The 24,766-nt window shown below is 32.6% G+C and overlaps 1 protein-coding gene across 1 annotated transcript in view; it reads right to left on the reverse strand.

The window, feature by feature from the left end:
- LOC140436998 (chymotrypsin-like elastase family member 2A) overlaps window positions 1-24,766 on the reverse strand; it is a 152,152-nt gene that overhangs the window by 42,925 nt on the left and 84,461 nt on the right. The window contains exon 4 of the mRNA XM_072526209.1: window positions 3,806-4,019. Within this exon, the coding sequence (XP_072382310.1) occupies window positions 3,806-4,019 (214 nt within the window). The remainder of the gene's footprint in view (window positions 1-3,805; window positions 4,020-24,766) is intronic.

Raw genomic sequence — 24,766 nt, forward strand, 5'->3', positions numbered from 1 at the left:
AATATGTGCCTTCCATTTAAGGTTCTTCTGTAAAACCATTCCTAGGTATTTAATTTTATCTACCCACTCTATATGTTGTCTCTTATAACTGATATTTCCGGGCAATATTTTGGTATTACTCTTTGTAAACAAGATAGCTTTAGATTTGCCCACAAAGATGTTCAAATTATGATTTTCTAGCCAGGCCTCAAGATTGGCTAAATATTTGTTTATTTTTGATATCATATTTTTAACGTTCACTCCTTTGACGAGAATTACAAAATCGTCAGCATACTGTATGACTTTGGCATTTTTTGGGAACACGTCGTGTAATGAATAGGTATATATATTGAATAGCATTGGACTTAATGGCTATCCTTGTGTTAATCCAGTGCTAGTGGTATTTGGGCCATGTACTAACCTAGAGTTATCTTTAAAAAACAGTTCTCTGCATTTTAAAAAGTTATATATGAGGTTAGCTAAATCATATGGTATATCCAAATGTATTAATGTAAAGTACAGTTTGTCAATACTAACATTATCATATGCTGAATGGATATCCAAGAATATTCCTATTGTACATTCATTATTACTAAATGATTTTTGGATTTCAGATGTCAAAAAGGATAGACATTCTAAACATCATTTACCCCTTTTAAAACCTAGCTGCAATGGTCTGAGGATTTCCTTATTTTCTATAAGCCATTCCAACCTATTTTGGATTCTAAAACTTTACCTACACAAAAGATGAGGGAATAAGCCGATAGTTAGTTGCAGGAGGTTATCTTTCATAGGCTTAAGAATTGGAATTATTAATGACTGTTTCCATTTAATCGGGATGGTCCCTGTACTTAAGTATTTGTTAAAAATTAGTAACAATAGTGCTGATCCTGAATGAGGTAGATTTTTTATCATAGAGTATGAAATTAAGTCAAGTCCCGTAGAATATTTCTCTTTAGAATTGATTATGTATTTGTATTCATTAAAAGTAAAAGGGGAACTTGTATTGCTAGTTTGTATACTTTGTTGATGTAAATGGATACTGGGAAAAGCCAAGGAATTCAGTATCTCTTGTGCCATATTAGGATCAGGAAAGGAGTTATTTGGGCTATTACCATATCCAGCTATTTTCCTAAAATTATCCCATATTGTCTTGATTGGCGAGTTTCTATTAAGGCCTTCTACAAATTTCCTAAAATTATTCTTTCTTTTTTCTTTAAGAAATTTTCTAGCTATAGCACATTTGTTTTTTACTATTGACATTTGATTTGTACAATGGGATGGACAACTGTGCAGCTTCATTTATTAAATCTGCAAATGATCGGTAGTTGTTACCTAGAAATGATGTAAATAATGACTCTAATACTGAGGTATATTGTTCCCAATTAGCTATTTTGAAGTTTCTTTTATTCCTTGGTGGTATGTGGATGGTAATGTTTTGGACACTAATTTTGCACATTGTGGATAGATGATCACTAAATCCTAAGTCAGGAATTATTTGCCATGATGATCTAGTAGTAATATCCTTAGATGTTATTGTTAGGTCCACCGCTGATGATCTTTTTGGTGGTGGTACTATTCTGGTATATGACCCATCATTTAAAAAAATTAGTTCAAGAACATCTAATGTTTGGAAGATATTTCTCCCATTGAAATTATTACAGCGGCTATCCCAAGCCTTATGGTTGGCATTCAGGTCTCTCATTATTATTACTGGTTTGTTGATTTCCTGGATCAGTTTTATCTATTTTTGTTTAGATATGGTATTTGTATTAGGGACATAGGCATTACGTAGAATAATTTGGAATTTAGGTAGGAAGATTGCTTGGAATTGAGAGTTGTTATTAAATTTATTACATAAAGATATATCATAAAATTTTACTTCATTTCTAATAAGGATGGCTATACCACCATATGAATCATCTCTATCATTTCTAATTATTTGATAGCCCTTGCATCTATAATTTGGTTATTATCTTACCGTGTTTCATTTAGCAATAATATGTTAGGATTGTATTATTTGATAATTATTTTTAAGTTATTCACGTTAGCATTGTATGATCTCATATTCCATTGTATTATAGTCAAAGGAGTGAAAACCTTATTTTTTTTTTAGTTTGGGCTTAGTATTCTGACGCATCAGATACTGTCCCATCTTCCATTAAATCATAGGTTATGTTATTTGTTCAGCTGCTTATAATTGTTTTATATTGTGATACATTAGATGAGTTAGGGTATAAGTTTCTTAGAAAGTTGTTTACAAAAGATAGTACCATCTCTTTATGTTGTGGTGGTAGTAATGACATCGCATGGTATATTTCATGTTCAGTTTCCTTATTTGTACTGTAACCTTTTGATGTCGATGGCATTGATTGAGAGTTTGTTGCCCAGTTCAATCTTCCCTCCGGATTAATTAGTTGAGCACTGTGTTGTTTTTTATCATATCCTGTCATGTCTGGTTTCTTTCTTTTGCTGGGTAGAGATTTGACGATTTAATTATATTTTGGTATATTTGTTTCATTCTTTATGGCTTCTATTCTTCTTTCTGTGATATCTATTATATTATTAGGCTTGGATTCTTTATGCAAGACAGGAAAACTCTTTTCGTTCAAAGAGTATTCCCTGTTTTCATTTTTTTGGTATTTGCATGTTTGCTTCGTAATATGAGATGTTAGAGAAAGTTTAGGCTTTTATTTCTTTTTGTCGTTGAAATTCTTTACATTTTTTATCTTTAGAGATATGATCATGATTTTTACAATGAATGCAGTACGTTTCACAATTCGAGGCCTCTCCGTGTTGGTTTTTCTCACATTTCTGGCACTTTGGGTTCCCTCTGCATTGATTATTACTGTGACCATACAAAAGGCAATTTCCACACATCAGAACTGGGCTGATATATGGAATAACCCTCATGGGCAATCCATACACAAGAACCTCTCTAGGCAGTGCTTTTCCTGTAAATGTCACGCATATGGTAGTTGTTGGTACATAATTATGTTCTTTTCCCCTTTTCAAGAATTCTCCTATTTAGTCTTTTTATATCAATTAATTTACAGGAGGCCAATTTTGTTTCAATTGCATTTTTAATTTCCACTTCAGATATTTCTTTGTATATGTTTCTTATTATTCCCCTTACAGGTGACATTGTGATTTGGAATAAAAACATTATATTGTAAACTCCCATTTTTTATCATTCACAAATAGACTTGCTGATTTGAAATCTTTAAAAACAACACCTAACCGTTTTTTTTCTTCACGGTTAAATTTAATGATTTGCTGTAGGTTTAAGTTAAATATTGTTTTAGCAATACTGAAGTCGTGAAAATTTCACATGAATCTGGCGGGGGGTCAAGAGGTTTATCAGGATCGAGGTTAATAGTCTCCATTTTCGGCTGGAGGAACCGTGTACTTTATTACTTGTTACTATTGGGTAGGTATGCGATAGGATCGGGTTATAACCAAAGGATTGTTAGTAATAGCCTTATTATCTATAAATACCTTGAACTTTTCTGCAATAGATGTTATCACAACAACGTTTGAGCACTGAATCCCCACCGAACAACACCAAAAGGACAAATGCAATCCTCGAAAATATTTAACCGCCTCATACAATAACTGTCATAATGTCATATTGTCTTTCACTATATCATAATTTGATATTCTGTTTGTGTCAGGATATGAAATGTTTATTTATTGTTTATTGTTCATTCACTAACAAATAAGAAATTATGAGATAAAGAAATAATTAGCAAAAATATTGCGAGATATTAAATCTGTTTAAATTAGAAGAATGCAAAATATACTTTGATATGATAGAAAAACTCACCTAAATAAACGATGAGACTAGTTGGAGATAAAGTTTTTCGTGTTTTTAATGTTATTACGCAATGGGCTACAGTGATCAAATGATATTTACTAATAAGAGTTGCGCCACATATGTATGTTAGATCTGTTCCTTTTGAGAAATAGAGGGCTGCGTGCCAAGGAAATTCTCCTTCTTTTGTTGGTTCTCCATGTGCTATTAGGGGTTGAGCAGGTTTCTGGAATAAATAAATAAAAAAAAATTACCAAATAAAAATAGAAGTTTTTGGATTAATGCAAAGTTCTTTTCATATAACAAAAATAAATGACCAGAAAACATTAATAATATGGTAGTTGTATTATACAATCACCGGCACGTACAACGGGTGCCCCTTGAATTTTTGATAAAATTGTCGAAATAGACTCTGTTTTTATTGTAAGGTTTATCAACAAATGGTATGCTATGATAGAGGGTTTTAAGGTATTTTTTATATAGGAAATGCGTACTAAAAACTTTTATTTAAAGAGAAGTATACAAAATTACAAATTAATACAAAAAAAGAAAATAAAAAAAATGGTACCTATTCAACTATCTTCAGAAACAAAATAAAAATTGTAACGATAATATTTTGCTTACCATAGGGTAAGAAAATAGGGATACTTATAAAATTGGGGACAGAAACTAATGGGGGTCAAGATAGGGCAAGCAAAATAAACGCTACTATGCGAACGGGCACTCAGGGGTTAGTTGGAGAGCTGGGGTCGTGGATAAGTAAAAGACAGGGTTTCGGATTGGGGTAACTACCAGAATATGAAACAAAGGGGTACTTACATAAATCTCCTGGACAAATGGACAAATAAAGACAAGAAGAAATACCTCTAGCTATTTTTATTCGGACGCCGCTTCGAAGAAAACTTCCTGCTGGAAGAAAGAAAATTTCTTTTTCCCTAAAATAAAGAAACACAAACAGGGGTTAGGAGATTTTTCTAAAGTAAAATAAACAAAATGGTTGAAGAAACAAATTAAACGTTTATTTTTGTCTCAAACAAACAGTTATCAAACATACAGATTGCACAAAAATTATTAAAAGTTGCAAAATACAAAATTACAAAAAAACTTACATGTGTTCTATTTGTTTACAAGTGAGCATTGCTACATAGATAAAATTACACCTAGATTGGTAACAGGGATAGCCAAGGTCAAATCATGTTCAGATTAGGCGCCCATTCGTTTGGTGGCGCTGCTAGTCTCGTTCCTGCGCGGAGGGAGTGTGCTGTGATCAAGTCAAAGTTGAGTTTAGACAAATACGGCGCCATATTTGTATTTGTTTTATTTTTTATAATTTATTTTATAATTTAAATTTTTTTATATAAATAGTGCAAAATCGTACAATTTTCGACGATTTTTTATTATGGAATCGAACACATTACATGGAATAACAATGTAGAGACGAAGAACTGAACAAAAAAGATGTGTTCCAGATTGCATGGATACTACTGGCAAGCAATACCGTTTTTAAAGTCCAGGACATTATATGGATATGTTTGATAAATGGGTGAATGCTGTTAAGAGCCCTAATTAGAGAATGCTGCAAAAGAAACTATTTATAACAATTTTCGTGTATGCGCTAGTCATTTTAAAGAGGAAGATATAGTCAATGTTGGAAATAGCGGTATTACGAGAACAGCCGTTCCGAGTTTGTTTTTACCAGGACCAGGTAAGAACTATTATACCACTGACCTATATTTTTATTCACATTATATCTGACCTTTTACTTATAAAATTAGTTTATAAATTTAACCTAAAATTATATATTATAAAACCAGTCTTACTTAGCTTAGTATTTGAATTATTTGTAGGTGTTCGTTCAACAACTATCTTAAAAAGCATCACCTTAGAGAGGGTTCGGCTTAAATTTCTACAGGTGTGCGCCTTTCAAAGTTGGATTAGATTAGCAGACCATGACTACACTATCATGGAGAGGTCTATGAGCTTGCGTGCTTTAAGTGTGAGGAGGGATCTGTCCCTCTCTTGTGAGTGAGATTGGTCTTAGTAGAACCATATTACCATGGTTTTCCTCATCTATGCACTTTTAATGTTCCATTTTGTAGAACAACCTATGGTGCTAATAGCCCACTGAATAGATACTTATCTTTGTTAAACAACCTAAATGTAAATGTATTTAATATGTCTCTCAATAAATATATAAATATTAGTAGAAAAGAGTTACTGGTACCATAGAGTTTGGAAACTTAACTGTGTAAAATACTTCATGTTTTTATTGTAAATAGGTAATACTTTACATATTTTTTTATTTTTGTTATGTTATTTTTCCATCTTTATTGTGCTGGATTTTAGAATCATAGAACTAAATATATATGTGTACATGCATGTGTTTGTGTACATAATATATTTTTATTTCACATTATTTAATTTTATTATCTTAAAATACTGTGTACTTAACCACTATTTTGTATATTGTGAGTTGTAACATTTAGTCGGCTTGTCCCGTATATTAGCCTGGATCCACACAGACAGCGGTAAGGCGTTCAGAGTTATGAATAAATATATTTGAATGTGTCGACAGGGATCTTTCCTATTCTGTTGATGATAGGGATGGGATGACTGATCTTAAGATGACATACTGGTGAAAAAATCTGATGATTGTAATTGTGTTTGTCATTTCAGGCATAAAAACATTATTATCCTCTGTGGTTTGAAGTTTATACTGAGCAAATAAAGTTACTATATCAGGTTTTAGCAAAGCTTACATTCTGGGTGAAAACTTTAAGAATACCTTAGAAATAAATTATTTACCTTATCCATTGTTCTTTTTTTTTGTTCGTTTTTTCTATTTGCTATCATTCGGTTATTCCTCATTCTTGGGTTTTCTTTTTGCAAGAAGCAATATTTTGGTAATCTAATCAAAATCATAATTTTGTTGATAACCAGAATATTTTTCTGGAACTTATATTATGATTCTAATTTATATATATATATATATATATATATATATATATATATATAAATAACATATAGTATGAGTATAAATGTATATAAACTTCTTTCTAGAACTAAATCATTTAATTGTTCTGTTTCCAACTTAGCAGGGTCCTTGAATTCTCTCTTTCTGTGTAGAACGCCAGACTGTAAGAGTTTTCACTGACCACTGATAGTGTGTGTTATTACATTAGGATGAAAGTAGTACAAAAAACTCAGAATGTCTGATGACTGTCTGTTGCTTATTAGGCTTTAATTTAACATTATAATTAAGTTCCTGTCACAACATTTAGAACACTTAATTATACTACATTCACCCGTCCCTATTTTTGAACAAAATATTGCAACTATCTTGGTTTATTTTTAGCTCCAGCTGATTTACAGCTAGAATGAAAATCTTAATTTTCCAATCTTGGTTCATCATTATCATCAGGTTTTTGAACAGGTAAATTTTCTGTCTTATCTGGTATTTATTTAGTAGTGGAATTCTCTAGTGTGTTATTTGGACCTTCATCATTATCTTGATTCAATAATATAACAATTCAACAGTAAACTTCGTGTATAGTGCAGAGCACATGGTAAAGCAGTTTTCCATTAAGTGAATTCTAAATTTTTGGTTTTCTATGCTAGATTCACCAATTTCCATATAACTCATTGTATTTTTCGACTTAACCATTTCCTTCATGATTATATTGTGTTGTTCTACTTGAATATATTCCTTTAGAGTGTAGATAATTAATAAATTCTTGTGAAGTAAAGCTAGTTCTCCTTGTTAGATTTGATATATACCGTCATTATATATAAACCAAATAGTGATGTAAGTTAGATAGTCTGTAATTGGTTAGAATTGCTTTTCTACCAGATAATGTCTGCATTTTTTTTAATACTTCAACTCATTTGCTTTTTTTTCAATTGCATAATGTTTTCATTCAGAATCTGTGAGGGTATGTATGAAAAAAGCAATTGGTTTTCCAGATTGATTGCTTCGCTTATGTAATCGTAGATTAATTTTTTAAAAGCATGTACTTATCTTTATCTTCTAGGGATTTATCTTTAGATTCATTGCTTTCTAAAAAATTCTTGAATGTTATATACTTACCAATGTTTGAATTCTTTGGTGGAAGTTTGACAGTTTGGATCAGCCTCTAGTTTATCTGGTCTAAAGTACTTCCCCATTGTAAATTTATGCGAATAAAATTGTAGTAAAATGTCTTTTGCAGAATTAGACTTTTATTCACATAAAACTTGATAAGAATGACAAAACAATTATTTAAATACTGACCAGTTCTTGTCACAACATTAAGAAAACTAAATTATACTACACGTGGCTTGTATAATTAATATTTTTTGTAACACATATAACATTTCTTGTAACATTTTTATAAATAAAGATTTTATTCTATATTTTATTCTTTAATTTTTTTAACCACTTTGGCATTTTAATGTAATGGAAAATAATAGTCCCAACATAACAAGAAAACCCAAAAAGTATACGAAAAATATTTATTATCGTATAGGATAAAGATTTTTCTTGTTATTTTAGGATTATATCGGTTTTCCTTTACTTTAAAATGAGTTAACAATCCTAGGTAATATTACTAAACTTTTGAATTTAGCGCCATGTATATATAGTTACGCGACCGATCACTAGGTGATGCGCCAATCATTGTTTTATTCCTTAACACGGAAGTTTCAATGCTAGGTGGTAGTGTGCTATGCATTGCTACATAACTTGTTACAAGTAAAATACAACTATTTATACAGATCAACCTTTGTTTTTACAAACAAAACAAACTAATGTCACAAAATATGAATCATATGCCAAAGCTGTCATATGTCAAATTTAACAGAGAACAATTAAAATGACAGCATAGCCACACCCTAAGATTTACAATAGGAATAAATTAATAAAACCTTTTATTTATATTATTGACTATTTAAATTATGAAAGCAATGATTAAAAAAATGTCTATTTTTATTTTAAAAGTTTAAACAAAAAAAAAATTACCTTGATTTTCACATAAAATAAGCACTAAAATTTCTGAGATTTAAATGGAAATATACTGGAACCTCTGCTAGACAAAAGGGATTGCTTCACTTCAAGCTGGTCTGGGAAGACGACCAGAGACAAATATAGATGAGGTTGGAACCAACTCACCGGCACATTGGACTATTGGACACACCCTAATACGCAGCTTTTTACAGCATTTCAAAACTCTGGTACATGGCACAAATCCTTAAATATTTGGCCAAATAGTGGTTACTCTTCCCTAATCTGTCATATGACAGAGAGTAAATGTTCACAAATTCCACAAATTTTGCCGGTTTTGACAACTTAAACTGCCCACACGTCCGTTCAACCTGACTTCGTTCCCAAACCTACAATTTGCCGAATCCAACCGAAAATTAACCTTGAGGCATTTCTCAATTTAAATTCAACAACGTAAACAAAAATAACAGGAAATATATCTTAACATTTTAACTGCGTTGCAAACAGACAAACAGGGGCGTCTTTAGAAATTTTTAACATATTAATATTTCGTAGTTAAAAAAAAAATTTAAAACGCTACAATGCCCCTTCTTAAAAGAAAAAACTCGAATAATCTTATCCAGTTTTTGATAAAGGCAAAACAAAAAAACAAAATCAGAAGATGACCTCTTAACTGAGTCGAAACTTCTTAATAATATCTTTTAGATGATGGCTAGCATGGGATTAAACAACAAAAACAAAATTAGTTATAAAGAATGGGCTAGCGTGCCATCGATCGCCAGACTCTTTAAAGTCGAGTAGACTGAAATTTTTGACTCTACTTGAACTATAGGTGACATGAGTTTCTATGCCTTAGGGGAAGCTAACATTATGCCCTGCAGTGAACCTCGCTGACATTCACAGCAATAACACAAGTGATTGGTCGGACAGGCATAGCCATGTCACCTCGTTGCCTGAACCAAATATGGTACACAAAAACAAATAAAAGCTCTACTCAGCAGGTAGGCGTCTACTATCTCCACTATACGCCTAGCGAGACAAGGAATTCGGCAACGGTTCCACAAAAAAATTAGGATATAGACCTTAAATCTATATACCTACATATGACAAAATGTGATTCTCACATGTGTCTCCCAATCAAAATAGGTTACCTGTACGAAAATTATCAAAAGTGAAGTAATATTCCAAAGGGATGAAATCAAATCAACATACAAACTCGAAAACAAAGACAGGGAAAAGGATGAACTAATTACTTAAGGATGACTTATTATCCTCATCTGACACAAAAGGCTTTAAATCTTTAACATGCCACTTACCAAGATCAGAACCATTTAAATCTGACAAACGATAAACCACTGGTGACAATTTCTCCTTGATAGTTGCTTCGATATACTTCGGTGCTAGTTTGGACATAAACTTGTTGACAGCACAAGACAAAACCTTATTTCTTTTCCAAACCTTATCACCCACTTGAAATTGGACTTCTCTTCTACGTAAGTTGTAACTCCTAGCGTTACGTTCATATCCTTTTCGAAGATTAGCCTTAACCTTTTCAAAAACTTTATCTAGACCTTTGACTTCTGAAGCATACATGTTACGGTCACCTGGAATTATCTCTATATCTTGATTCTGTTGATCCTTATGATCAACACCATAATAGTTTCCACTTAAAGGAACATGATGGCCATAATTCAAGAAAGCTGGAGTATATCCAGTCACTTCATGCTTTGCGGTGTTAATAGCTTGTCTGATCTTTGCTAAATTCTTGTCCCAATCTACGTGGTCTTTCACATATGTACGTATTGCTGTACCAATGGTTCTATTGTTCCTCTCCACAAAATTACACTGAGGTGCATACACTGGGCTAAACCATACTTTCTGAACGTTATACCTATTACAGAGCTCAATTAAGAGAGGATTGTTCAGATTTGAGGCATTATCACAAATCACATATTGAGGAACACCAAACATTAGGAAAACATCATTTTCCAAAAACTCAACAATATTCTTAGCCGTGGCCTTTCTTAAAGGTTGGACTAACGTATATTTACTAAACCAATCAGCAACTACTAATAACCACGTATAACCTTTCTTTGAACGAACAAAGGGACCTATCAGATCTATAGCAACTATTTGCCAAGGAAACTTGGCCTCTCTCTGCTTACCCATTTTACCTAATGGAGCATAATTTGGTGTCTTCTGAGCACCACAAACTTTACATGACCTGACAAACTTAAGCACATCAACACGCATCTGGGGCCAATAATATCTTTCTTGAATACGGGACAAAGTTTTGGAAAATCCAAAGTGAGCACACGTAGGTGGCTCATGACAAGACTGCATAACTTTAAACCTTTGTGGTTTGGGCACAAGAATTTTCCACTCTACATCATTAGTCTTAAAGGAATTGGTGGTAGGGACAAACTTATAAACAAAATCATTCTCCACTCTCCACTGTGGAAAATCAAGGGGGGATCGGAGAATCTTTGATCTCAAATTATCAAACCAAGGGTCTATTCTATCTACATGAACCTCCAAATAATTAATCTCTTGGGTAGTTTCTATTTTATTTTTCCTTCGGGAAGAATGCCATGTCCTATCCTCAAAGTTTAATAACAGTGAGAATTGACGCATAAAATCATTTCCCAAAATGAAACTGTAAGGGACAGAAGGTACAACAAAAAATTTTACCATATGACAAACACCATCAGCCTCTACTGGAAGATCAATGCTACCAACAACTGATTTATTGGAACCATCTGCTAAGCGGACATGCTTAGTAGATGTGGGATTATATTTAATTTCTTGGGAATTTAGAAATTCAACTCCAGCGGCACCTACAACGGATGTAGAGCAACCACTGTCTAAAAGAACTACAAAGTTTCTAGAGAAAATGGAAATACTAACATGAGGTCGACTATCAAAATCTTTCTTTTCAAAAATTGGGTTTAACAATGGCCTGTAAGGTCTATTGGTCTTAGATCTATTTGAAATACAACACTTAGGACAAGAAGATATGGTCACACCTTTATAACCACAACGATAACAAGATACTGACTTGCTTCTACAGTCACGGGAAATATGACCTGGCCTATTACAATTAAAACAAATAATCCTTTTCGGATTTCTGGGGACTTGATAAGGGGCTGACTGCATTAATGGAAGTGGGGATGAAAAAGATTGCATCATTGGGGGTGGGGACGAAAAAGACTGATTTCTTATTTCAGTATTTTCTGGTGGACTGGGTCTATTATTCTCACACTTATATTTGGGGTTGGGTCTTCTTGAAGGATTATTTTCTCTGTCCTGTCTGTTAACTACTCCACTTTTATCTTGCTTGTCTTGATTATTCACCACATGAACTTGTTCTTTGGGCTTTTCTGAATCATCAATTGCAATACCTGCAAGACTTTTAGTAGTCTGCAACAAGGGCAAGACATTCTGCTCTAAACGTTTTATAGTTGCTACTAACATTTCTACTGTAGCAAAATCTTGAAGGGCTATCAGTGGAATGTAGTCCACTAAAATATTTTTCCTCATTATTTTTACCTTTTGGGTTTCACTAGGGTATGTTTCCAAACGTTTAAAAAGGTTTTCCATCACTGCTGAATAAATGGTTATGGATTCATTTCTTTTTTGCTTTCTACTTTTAATTTCATCAAAGAGATTATCATTATAATCTGGGTGCAAAAAAGCAGATTTGAGTAGGGCTACCAACTCATCCCAACTATTAATTTTATCTCTAACACTCCTATACCAAATAGCAGCATTACCTTCAAATAGTTCAATAGCTGAACGAAATATTCCTAGACCTTCTTCGGAAATATTCCTAGACCTAGCAGAATCTCTAACTTTCTCTAAAAATGTGGGGAGAGTTTTACTTTCACCATTAAACTTAATATGTAAATCAGAAATAATGACAGGAGTTGAAACCTGTATTATTGGGGCTGGGACTGTACAACTGGGAACTACAGGGACTGAAACTGGGCTACTAGTGGATGGTTTTACTAATTCAGCAGATATTTCCTCCTTTTCCAAAACATCACCCTTTAACATCAACAAATCATCTTTACACTCATTAACAAACTTTTTTACATCTTCCTCAACATCATTCATAGGAAAATTCTCTAATCTGGTATCTAAATGTGTAGACCTTGTCTCAAATCTAGCAAAATCAGCTTTATTTGATTCTACATTTATTGATTGAGCACTAATACATAAATCTTCCATAATCAACTTAATCTCACACAACTCTTTCTCAGGATCTACTACATTACTAACCAAATCGACTAAACTTGAAGACGAAGTGGCCTCCATGGCCAACAAAGCTCTCAACATCTTTCTCTTATCATCAACTGTCTTATTTGGGACATTTTTACCTCTTATGAAAAGCTCATAAGATAACTCTCCTGATTTCAAATGATTAACCTGAGTAGACTTCATTTTTCAAAAATTGGATGAAAGCAAACACACAAAATAACTAAAAATCAACCTCTACAACTAGTAGAAAATAAGATAATTTTAAGAAACAACCTTTTCCATTTATCACCTGATAGTAAGTCTCACTTGCACTCCCGCGTACACTGAAATCCAAAACTCAATCAGTTTGCTGCAACTTCTGCTCTTGACTTAGTAATCAGTTGGTAATCAAAAATGAGGTCTCTAACCTGTCTCCTAAAAATTCACACTTCCACTAACAAGGACTAAAAAAATGGTTTCAAACAACATGGGACAACATGGACACTAACAAACAACATAAACCGTACATACAGGGAAAGACAAAATACTAATAATATTGAAAACTTGACCTTTGATTGAGCTACACTAAATAACACCAAAATAAACCAACTCTTGTTCTGAAAACTAAATGAGACTGCTTCTAGTCAAAACTAAAACAGCATCTCCTGATCACAAATATTACACCTGTGGTCACTCAGACACAAGAAAGGATCCACAACAAACAAACAGTCTACTACTGAGACTAAACTTGGTCGAATCTTCTCTACGACTCACAATGACTACTCCTCGTACAACAACTTTAATTAACATGTGGCATTTAATACACCGTCAAAGATGGTTAATTAGAAGACAAATTGCATAACATTACTACACAACTACACAGCTCAAACAAAAAAAGGTCACTTACAACAATACAGACATTTACTCAAAATGACCGAACAAACAAAATTACAAAACCGATTTTTCTGTAAAATCTGTTTAATCAATTAAGAATAAATGCAACCAATAACTGATATTTGTTACTGTTATTAACTTTTAAAAATTCTTTTCAATATTAAAACATCATCCAAAATAATATTTAAATAGTCAACTCAAATATTTGCTTTCATTTACCAAATACACAAAATACATATATAGATATACAGTACATTACATAAAAAGCAATAATACATATGTTATACAACAAATACATATGTATAATACAAATACTCTACTGTTTGTGAGACACTTTGGGGCACTATTCAAAAGGAGGGGGTTTCATATAAATGGCAGAAAACTAGGGCCGAATGAAAAAAAGGTATATGGCTTGGGGAAAAAGGGCAAAAATTCAAAAAATGTCACACGTTGGGGGCGCCAAATTGTAACGAAGGTACAAATGGCGCAAATCTAATATATGCCAGCCACGTTGGGCGCTATTTTGTAACGAAAATATTTTGCCTACCTCAGGGTACGAACATAGGGGTAGAAATAGGGGACAAAAACTATGGGGCGAAGATAGGGCAAGCAAAATAAACGCTACTAGTGCGTACGACACTCAGTTGGTTGTTGGAGAGCTGGGGTCGTGGATAAGTGAAATAAATGGGTCGGATTGGGGCAGCTACAAAAAAAATGAAAGGGTACTTACATAAATCTCCTGGACAAAATGAAATAATATATGGCAGACAAGGTTACCTCTAGCTATTTAAATTTGGACGCCGCTTCGAAGAAAACTTCCTGCTGGAAAAAGAAAGAAAATTTCTTCTTCCCTAAAATCAAAAATACATACAAGGGTTAGGAGATTTTCTAAACTAAAATAAACAAAGGATCAGAGAAACAAATCAAACGTTTATTTTTGTCTCATACAAACAGTTATCAAACATAAAAATGGCACAAAAAAGATACTATATAAATAGTTGCCAAATACAGAATAAAAAACATATATGTGTCTGTTTACAAAGGGTTTGGAGATACTACATACTACAAAACTTACAAATGTAATCGCACAGAGATTAACCTTTTTTTAAACAAACAAAACAAATGAATATCGAAAAGAACAAAGCTAGCTGTCATATGTTAACATTATATTAAAAAAAAACAATTAAAATGACAGCTGTTAAACCATAAAATTTACAATTTATTGTTTATTACAAATCCTTTAAATTTTAATGAAAGCAATTATTAATAATTATCAAAAAAATTGTTTGTCTTTACTTTAAAAATTAAAATGTTAATTGTTACCTGGATTCACAGTTTAGAACTTAACTTTCAAAAAAAACTTGTTAACATCTATGGGACTGGAGCTGCAAAGGACATAACTCTCAACTTGAATAAAAATAAACCATTTCCATACGTAGGCAGGAACGATTGGAATAGAAACTTGATGGAGGAAATCAAGCTGTCGACGGGGACATTCTATATAAACATTTTCCAAATTTCATCAGTGCCGGTGTACTGCACAAATCTTATGGGTGGTTACTCTGATCTAAATTGCCACATTGCATAGAGTATCATCACCTTAACCGGTCTTAAGATATTACACAAAAAAAATTGAATCGACTCGCGATTCAAAATCTCTTCTGTCTGCTTTGCTTGGGGCTTAAATGTCGACTCCTCGATGCCTTACATTTTACAAATTTCAACGCAAAATAAATTTCCCTTTACGTCTCACAGCTAGTTTTTGCCTACAAACTTAAAACAAACAATCTACCCTTTTTTGACCTCGTTCTTAGCAACGAACCAACAAAAAACTTCTTGAGTATTTACTTTTAAATTTGTTAACTGGAAATTTTTTACCTCACAATACATACAGAGAATAGGGGAATATTAATGTAAACAAAGACAAAAACAACTGAATACCAAAACTTGATATTTAGAATCTCAACTTAAAATGCCATAATATATTGATCGTTTTAAAATTCATTTGCAAACAGAAAAACGAAAATATTCCACCAAATTTAAAACGCTACAACGTCTAGGTACATATTCTGTATTTCCATGCTTTTCTATTTTCCTGTGCATTCTTTTAATATCCATAATTTGTGATTTAGAGGTCACATATTTTTTCAATTCAATGTTATATTTGATATCGACATCACGTATCAGCCCTTCGATTTCTAAGAGGTGATTGGGAATGTACGCCTTTAAATTATCGTCTTTTAAATGATTATTACTGACTAATTTATTTGCATCCAAAATAGATTTGAGGATTACTTTAACACGGTTCTTCCTATACTTTTAATTTCCTTAATATTGTTAATCTTTAATTTTTGATGTAAAATATCACCCACAACCATAGGGTGCAATCGTCCTATATTCTGATCATTGGTCTTTTCAACATATATACAATAATTTTGAAAGTCATAATTACTAGAATTATGTATGTAAATATTTTTAAACACGACGAAACTCGTTATTATACTAGACTAGAATTAATATTAAAGAATTTTACTTCCCTTGTAGCAGGAGAAACGGTGGTATTAATTTCTGTATCCATATCTTGTTCACTAACACTAACAACTTCAGAAGTATTTAGTTCGCGCATTGGCGTCTTATTGGTATTCTCTCCCATCAGGGGAGAATATTTGCACTTTTTTATCACTATTTTACTACAATATGTAAATATTTTTAAACACGACGAAACTCAAATATTCTAATTGTCGCAAAAACTGGAAGCTTAATGACTTTATCGATAAACACGTCTACCCGATATCAATGTATCGTCTTGACTGAATAAAAGAAATAATAGATGCAACAATTTTCGCACTCAAAGACATCTTGAACTCGCCAATAATTGACACAAACACTATAATAATAAACACTTTTGACATTAACAATCAGAAATCTTCTTCTTCTTCTTCTTCTAATGGCGCTACAACCCTTTGTGAGTCTTGGCCTGCTTAACAATGTTCTTCCATTCTGCCCTGTCGGATACTTTCTTTCGCCACTGCCTAATGTTCATGGTTTTAAGATCCCTCTCTACATCATATATCCATCTTTTATGGGGCCTTCCTCTTGTTCTGTTTCCTTGGGGCTTCCATCTCTGGACTACTTTTACAGCTCAATTATCTGGCATTCTTGCTAGGTGACCAAGCCAGCTTAGTCTTTGTGACTTTACAAATCTAACAATATCTGCGCTCTGCATTAGTTCATCCAGCTCGTGGTTCATTTTAATTTTCCACGAACCATCGCTGCATTGGGTTGGTCCAAATATCTTCCTTAGTATTTTGCACTCAAATATTCTCAGTAATATATATATATATATATATATATATATATATATATATATATATATATATGTATATATATATATATACATATATATATATATATATATATATATATATATATATATATATATATATATATATATATATATATATATATATATATATATATATATATATATAATCAGAAATGTTATAGTAAAAACAAAGTACGCAACCTCCTCGTAACATTGAATTAAGAATAAGATGATAACTTCAATTTTGTTGAGATTTCCTAACAACAGGTATCTAGAAAATTTCAATTTTATTGTTCACCAAATTTATAAAAACAACCAAAAAAAAATCAAAAGATCAGGGCAATTTAGTTAGAAATGATAAGGGTGCCCGTTTTTCGTACAGCTGGGTGTAGTTAGCTACTTTTATAGGTTGTTGGATAAAGCATTTCGTCGGCTTAAAGTGTAAACCTGCTTACTCCATATTAGGTAAATTTTCAGGAGAGAAAAAACATTCCCAAAAAAATATGAATATATTTTATATATTAAATATATATTTTATATATATGAAAAGACCTTTATATTTTTAAACATATATTTTTATTTCGTACAATTTGAAATAAAAGAAAGATTTAATTCATTATTAATTTATTTAACTGACTGAATAGGGTATTCGTAAAGAAAAACAAAATTGTATAATAATATTAATAACATTCATAAAACAAATATCTTTCTTTAATTGCCACATAAAGTTATTGGAGCTATATTTATGTTAAATTCACCATTTTACATTTTGAATTTTTTTTTCCAGTCTAGATACTGACAGGAACTTTCATTCAGGATCTTAACAAAATCACATTATTTATATTCTTACTAATATAAAAAAAACTCTTCAAAACACTTACTAATACTAAAACTTTTTTTATTTCGAATTAACTTGTCTCGACATCTTAGGTCATTGACACGGGAGTAAAGGTTTACGATAGTACGTACAGAGTTATGATACAGAGATTACAATAGTAAAGAATAACAATATTATGTAAATCATATTTTGTTAAACAATTGTGTAGTCTTTAAATAGTCTATTAGGCTATTAAGTCGGTTTAAACACTTCAGAAGTTCTTTTAGACTGTGGGTTATATTGTTGACAATGTGAGTGGCCTGGTAGTGTTGATATTCTGTGAGGGTGTGTTTGGCAGTAATAGGAATATCATTGCAGTGAGAGCCAAACTGTTGGTCTGTAGATGACATAAGATGACCGTGTGTTAAACGTGTGTGTCCTATTCTCAATCTTCGTATTGCTATCTTCTCTATTCTGTCCAGATATGCAAGGGATAAATAGCTGTTAACATTAGGTTTTATTTCTCTGAGCTTTGTGTTTTTGGTGATCCAAAGTTTCTGCCAAATTCCTTTTGAATTTTGATTTTAAATCTTCTTGGAGCTGTATGTTATATATGCATAGGTTGGATGTAGATGCAGTGCTGTCAGCCATCTCATTTCCTTGAATGTCAATATGAGAAGGCACCCATATTATTGTTATTGAAGTCCCTCGGGAAGGGTGGAGATGGATCGATTCTAGTATTTTTTGCACTATGTGATGTTGATTGTAAATATTTTTAACGAATGAATTGCACAGGAATCAGTGCACAGAGCTACACTTTGATGATTGTCAAAAGTGAACTCGAGAGCTTTTAAAATACTAAAGAGTTCTTCTGAAAACACGCTACATTTGTTGGATATTCGGTATTGTCCTAATACTGTATCAACTGTTGTGACAGGACAGCCAACTCCATCTGCGTTTCGGTATGCATCGGTATAAAGCACCTTATCATAGTGGGATGTATTGACAATATCCTTGAAAGCTTGTCGAAAAATGAAATTATTTGTTTGTTGCTTATTAAATTTACAGAGGGAAGTGTTTATAAAAGGAGGTGTTCTAGACCATGGCGGGATTCTGATATTATAGATGCAATTGTTTGAGATAATTTTGTGTCTTGGCACAAGGGTTGTAAGATCTGTTGGATTTAAAGTATACATCTGGGCGAGATTACGAGTTCAGGTCTTGCCGAAGTTAGTAGATTAAATACAGAGTTAGTCGAATTCGACGAAATTCTGCTAGCATAAGATAGGAGTAGTTGCTGCCTCCGAAGGTAAAGGGTGTGTTCATGAAATTCACAATAGAAAATTTCAGCGGGACTGTATCGAAAAGCTCCTAAGCAAATTCGGAGAGAAAAGTTGTGAACAGAGTTTAACGATTATAATAAATTATTGGATGCGGAAAAGTAAACTGTACAACCACAGTCTAATTTGGATCGGATTATACCTCGATATACTTTAAGTAGTACACTTTCATCGGCACCCCATTGATGGTGGGACAACGTCTTTAACAAATTTATTCTGCTTAAACAGTTGCCTTTTATTTCATCGATATGACGACGCTAGGTGAGTTTGTTACCGACAGTTAGTCCTAAAAACTTGTAATGATCAATTAACTCTAAATTTACTCCGTTTAGTGTTTTTTGGGTATTTCTGTGCTGTTTGTATCTCCTGACGAATTTAATTATTTTGGATTTATTGGAAGAGAACCTGAAGCCATTTTTCTCGGACCATGTATTAAGGGACTCAACAGTTTTTTGTAATAAAGATGAGTTTGCAGCTGTGGATTTTCCTTGGCAGTATACAATAAGGTCGTCTGCGTATAGAGCAAATTTAACGGGAGATTTTATATGAGAGCAAATATCATTGATGGCTAGTGGAAAGAGGGTAGAACTCAAAGTAGAACCTTGGGGTACACCATTTTCAGTGACATAGTTGTCGGATAATATTCCGTTAACTGTGATTCTGAAATTTCTTTTATTTAAAAAGTTGTTTATAAAGCATAATATTTTGCCTGTAAGATTATTGTTTTTTAAGGATAACCAACTTACATGTATCGAAAGTACTTTCTATTGAAAGCACTGCGATTACTTCTTGCTTGGAGGCCATAGCATTTGATATATCTGTTTGTAGAATCACTAAATTATCAATGGTGTCTCTATTAGTTCTAAAACCTAATTGAGCAGGGTTAAGGATATTGTTTTTTTCTAGATATTAGATTAATCGCTTGTTGATCATTTTATCCAATAATTTGCAAAGGCTAAATGTTAGGGAGATTGGCCTAAACGAGTTTGGAGAGTTGAGAAGGGAGCTGCTTTTTTTGATAGGAAATATAATGGATTCCCTCCATTTGGAAGAAAATTCTTGTTAAGGCCAAATTAGGTTGTACAACTGTAGCAATTTGTTTATAGTTTCTTAATGGAGATATTTGAGGAAAACTGAGAGAATGTCATCAGGGCCAGCAGCTGAGTTTTTTGTAGAGGATAGGGCTAGAGTCAATTCTTGTTTAGAAAAGGGTAGGTTTATTGGGTTGGAAATATCCTTAGTTTTACCACTTAGGATGTTAAAAGAGTGTAAAGGAGACTTATTTTAGTTTAGCGTTTTGGACTGAAAGTAATGCGCAAAAATCTTGGCGATTGATTTTGAGTCACTATTTTGTTGTCATTAATTAAGGCGGGAATTCTGTAGGCGGTGCTTTGACCTTTCATATGTTTAATTTTGTTCCAAACTTGGTTTGGAGGTGTGTCGGAAGAAATAGAATTAATATAAAGATTGCCTGAAGTCTTTTTGCTTTCCTTTATGATACGTTTTGATTTAGCTTTCGCTAATTTAAACTTGATAAGATTGTCATTCGTTCTTGTTCGTCTATATTTATTCAGAGCTTTCTTACATACACGAACTGCTATAGCACAGAAGTTATTCCACCAAGGAACTAATTTTCGTGTAGGTTTAACAGAATATTTTCCTATATATTTTTGAGCGGAGTTAATTATTCAATAATTGGTAAAATGATCAATTAGGTGGTTTATATTATATTCACATTTAATTTAATTGACTTGGTCTCGGACGTTTAGACTGAAATTCATCCAGTCCGCTTGTGCAATACGCCATTTACGTACTGGGTTGTACGATTTGGGTTTATTGTCTGAGATTAGTAGAGGGAAATGATCACTATCGAACAGACTATCTAATATACAACATGTTAGAGATGGACCTAGTTTTGGATCACAAAGGCTGAGATGGATATTTGAGAAAGTTCCTGAAGATATATTGAAGTGGGTGCTACAACCAGTATATCTTCATTGTTAATTATGTTTTCCATAATTTTTCCTCTGCCAAATGTGCTGTTAGATCCCCACGTTGTGCTGTGAGCATTGAAATTTCCTACGAGGATGAATGGGGATGGGAGTTCTGCTATTAAGTTAGAAATTTCTGTATGATTTACCCCCTATTAGGCGGTAAATATATATTGCAAATAGTGATTTTGTGAGGATACCAGAGTGAAACAGCCACTACCTTTAAATTAGAAGTGCTGTTAAATTTTTCGGAATATATATCTGACGATACAAAAATAGAAGTACCACCACTTGCGCGTAGGGGTGTGGATCTAATCTGATGATAGCCTATGTAATTTTTTAGGTACGGATTTTGGGTTTTCTTCAAATTTGTTTCTTGTAGATAAAGAATATCTGGACCGTTCTCTCCATTACAATTCCATTTTATTAAAGAGAAAGATGATACAGAAAGAAGAAAAGATAGCTCAAAATAAAAAAAAAACACAGAAATGTATTGATAAGATTATTTTAGAGTTTTGGGAGGTAAGGGTAGTATCAGAGTAAGATTCATCGTCGCTGGGATCTGTTTGTGGAAGACATGTTAATGTTATTATATCGTTATTTTCTGCTGATTTAACATTGTATTGCTGTCTGATTTTTTCATTAATCGTGTAAATCTGTTTTTATTGTTCTTTAAGAAAGCTGCGGGTAGATAGAAATCAAATTGGTGAAGTGTATTGATGTCATTTGTAAACTTTGAGGCTTCATGGTAGGGGTCACTGCTGCCTTTAGTATTTTCTAAAAACGCAAAAAGATCGTTTAAGGAGAGTATATTTTTGTGTGGATTTTTGTTATAATATTTGGTAATGTCAAGTTTAGTAATATTGGAGATGCTAGTATCATCCGTTTTTCGTTTTTTCTTCTTGGAGTTTTTTAGTTAATTCATTGGGGATAAAAGGCATTTCAGAGGTTTCAGCTAACGAAATTGTAGAAAGACTAGATTCGTCATTGAGTGATTTTAAAGGAGGTCTTTTTTGGCCTATTACTGGAATGTCTTAAGATGATTGGACGCTTTCATTTATATTCGTGCTAGGTTCATTGTTAGAAATGGGAGCTTGGGTATCTGACTCTATAGGAATAATGGAAGATGAGGGATTAATGCAGTTATTTGCAACATGTCCTATTTGCTTGCAGATAAAACATTCCATTCTATCTGTAGAAAGAAATATTCTATGTTCATGACCATCATATGGAATAGTTATTGATGTTTGTAGTTCGTAGTTATCAGAAGGGGGAAATATATAAATTTCGCGCCTGCAACTTTAAATATAGCTGTATTCATCTCCAGGGATACCTGCTTTGAGAAACTATATGGGGGATGCTAGTTGTATACCAAGAGGTTTTATAGCATTTCAGCTAGATCATGAAGAATAAGAGGTGATATATTTGAAATAACAATTGTTTTGGTTGGAGATATGTCTTCGAATATTTAGTGAAAATATATTAATTTGAATTAATGGATGAGAATTTATCAGTATTTTAAGTAAATACATACTATCATTTGATATCCTGGATGCGAAGCAAATGTTATTGGCCCCAATGATAGTTCCGATTGCATGTACATAATCGTATAGTTTTAAACTATTCTCGGCATGAAGAACCACAGCCTGATTCTTTTTTGAGAACGTTGGTCTAGGTGCTGATTTTACTGCAGCCATGTAAGATATGTTACTGTTGGTGGTTGGATTTGTGTTGGTTACAATTTGGTTTGTTGACATTGTTGAATTTAAAGCATCCTCGTTGTCAAAGACAGCTTCTTGCTTTTTGTTTGTATTCATTGTTGAGTGTCAGAAGACGGAAGCTTATCATCATCGAACAAAAAGACAGAAGAGGGAATGTAAAGGTAGTGGGGGCAAAAATGTTGTCAAACAAGAAGTTCTGCTTTAATCTGTGCTTTCTAATTCTTAGAAATAAAGAAATCTGAATTTGATTTCGAAAAATTAGTTTACGGATTTATTGTCAGATGTCGCTATTTGCGTCCATACGAAGCCATGTTAGAGTTGCTTCTCAAGACAGGAAAGATTTATTTTCATGCTCAGAACGCCTGTGAATAGCCGTTCTGAGGATCTCTTTTAGGGTGAAATACGTATAAGTGAATATACAGACGCACTATATGTGAAATCAAATCTTAACTGTCTTTTTCCTTTTATTCCGGTATATTCTTTATAAGTACTAGAAACCAATTCGTTAAGGATTTTTGCTTAGTTGAGGAGATATGTTGTGGAATGCAATTTTAGATACCCCATGTCTCTAATAACATCGTTATTAACGTCTGTTTTGCCTTGCAATTCTTAGAAGGCACAGATTAAAGCAGAAATCTGAATTTGGTTTCGAAAAATTTGTTTACGGATTTAAAAAGTAGATTCTTTCTTATCCTTAATAAAAAAACATATTTTCTTCTTAGAACAAACTAAATTGAACTATTTTATTTTTATAATTAAAGTTTTGAAATTTACAGTCACAATCTTAAAATTTAAGAATTAAAAATGTATTTAGAAATAAAATAAATTTAATTCTTAAGTATTTTTTTACTAACTAGATAGTATAATTTACAGGAGAGGTAGGCAAATAATACTCAGTTTCAAGTTAATTACTAGTCATGAAGGAAATTATCATAATAACTACGGTAGTCTCCGGGTAAGGTATTTTTGAGATATTGTAAATCATCCAATTTTCTTTTAGTTATTTTCCTTCTAGTAAGGTGCTGATTTCGGAGATAATCAAAAGGTAATGCAGTAACAGCCAGTGTTTTTCGTTGCGGTAGTATGGTCCATTCTTTTGTGAATCTTAATTTGAAGTATACATTACCATCTGGAGTGTACCGAAGAGCTTTAATGTCAGTAACTTTAGGTCACCTTTACCACAAATGCTTTTGAAAAACCCAATGTCATCAAAGCTTTTGAAAAAACTATGGTTTAAGTAAGTTACGTCGTAAGGTCTGGGGTGTTTCCTTTCTGATTTGCAAATGGCGATGTACTCCACGGGCACATTAATGTTCTTGTTTTTTAAGAACCCGTTTAACAGAAGAATCACTACTGTCGGCTTCCATTTGGGTATGCCCAAGTTCTAGAAATTTTAGTTCTACAATCATGTTATTGTTTATATCCGTGCATTAGATATTACACAGTTTCGGTTTTAATAGCTACAGCCATCGCTATAAAAAATTATTTTATTTGGTTTTTCTGACTCATTTCGTAGTATTTTTTTTCAATCAAGCTAACCCAAACACTTGCAAACCCTTCAGAATTCAAGCTTTCTTTGGTTTCGTTCCATAAGTAACAATAGTCATCTTTATTGATTAAATTAAAAAAGGCAAGATTGTGTATTTGGAGCTTTGTTCTAGAGTACAA

The sequence above is a fragment of the Diabrotica undecimpunctata genome, chromosome 3 (genome assembly GCF_040954645.1).
Source record: "Diabrotica undecimpunctata isolate CICGRU chromosome 3, icDiaUnde3, whole genome shotgun sequence".
Lineage (NCBI taxonomy): Eukaryota > Metazoa > Arthropoda > Insecta > Coleoptera > Chrysomelidae > Diabrotica > Diabrotica undecimpunctata.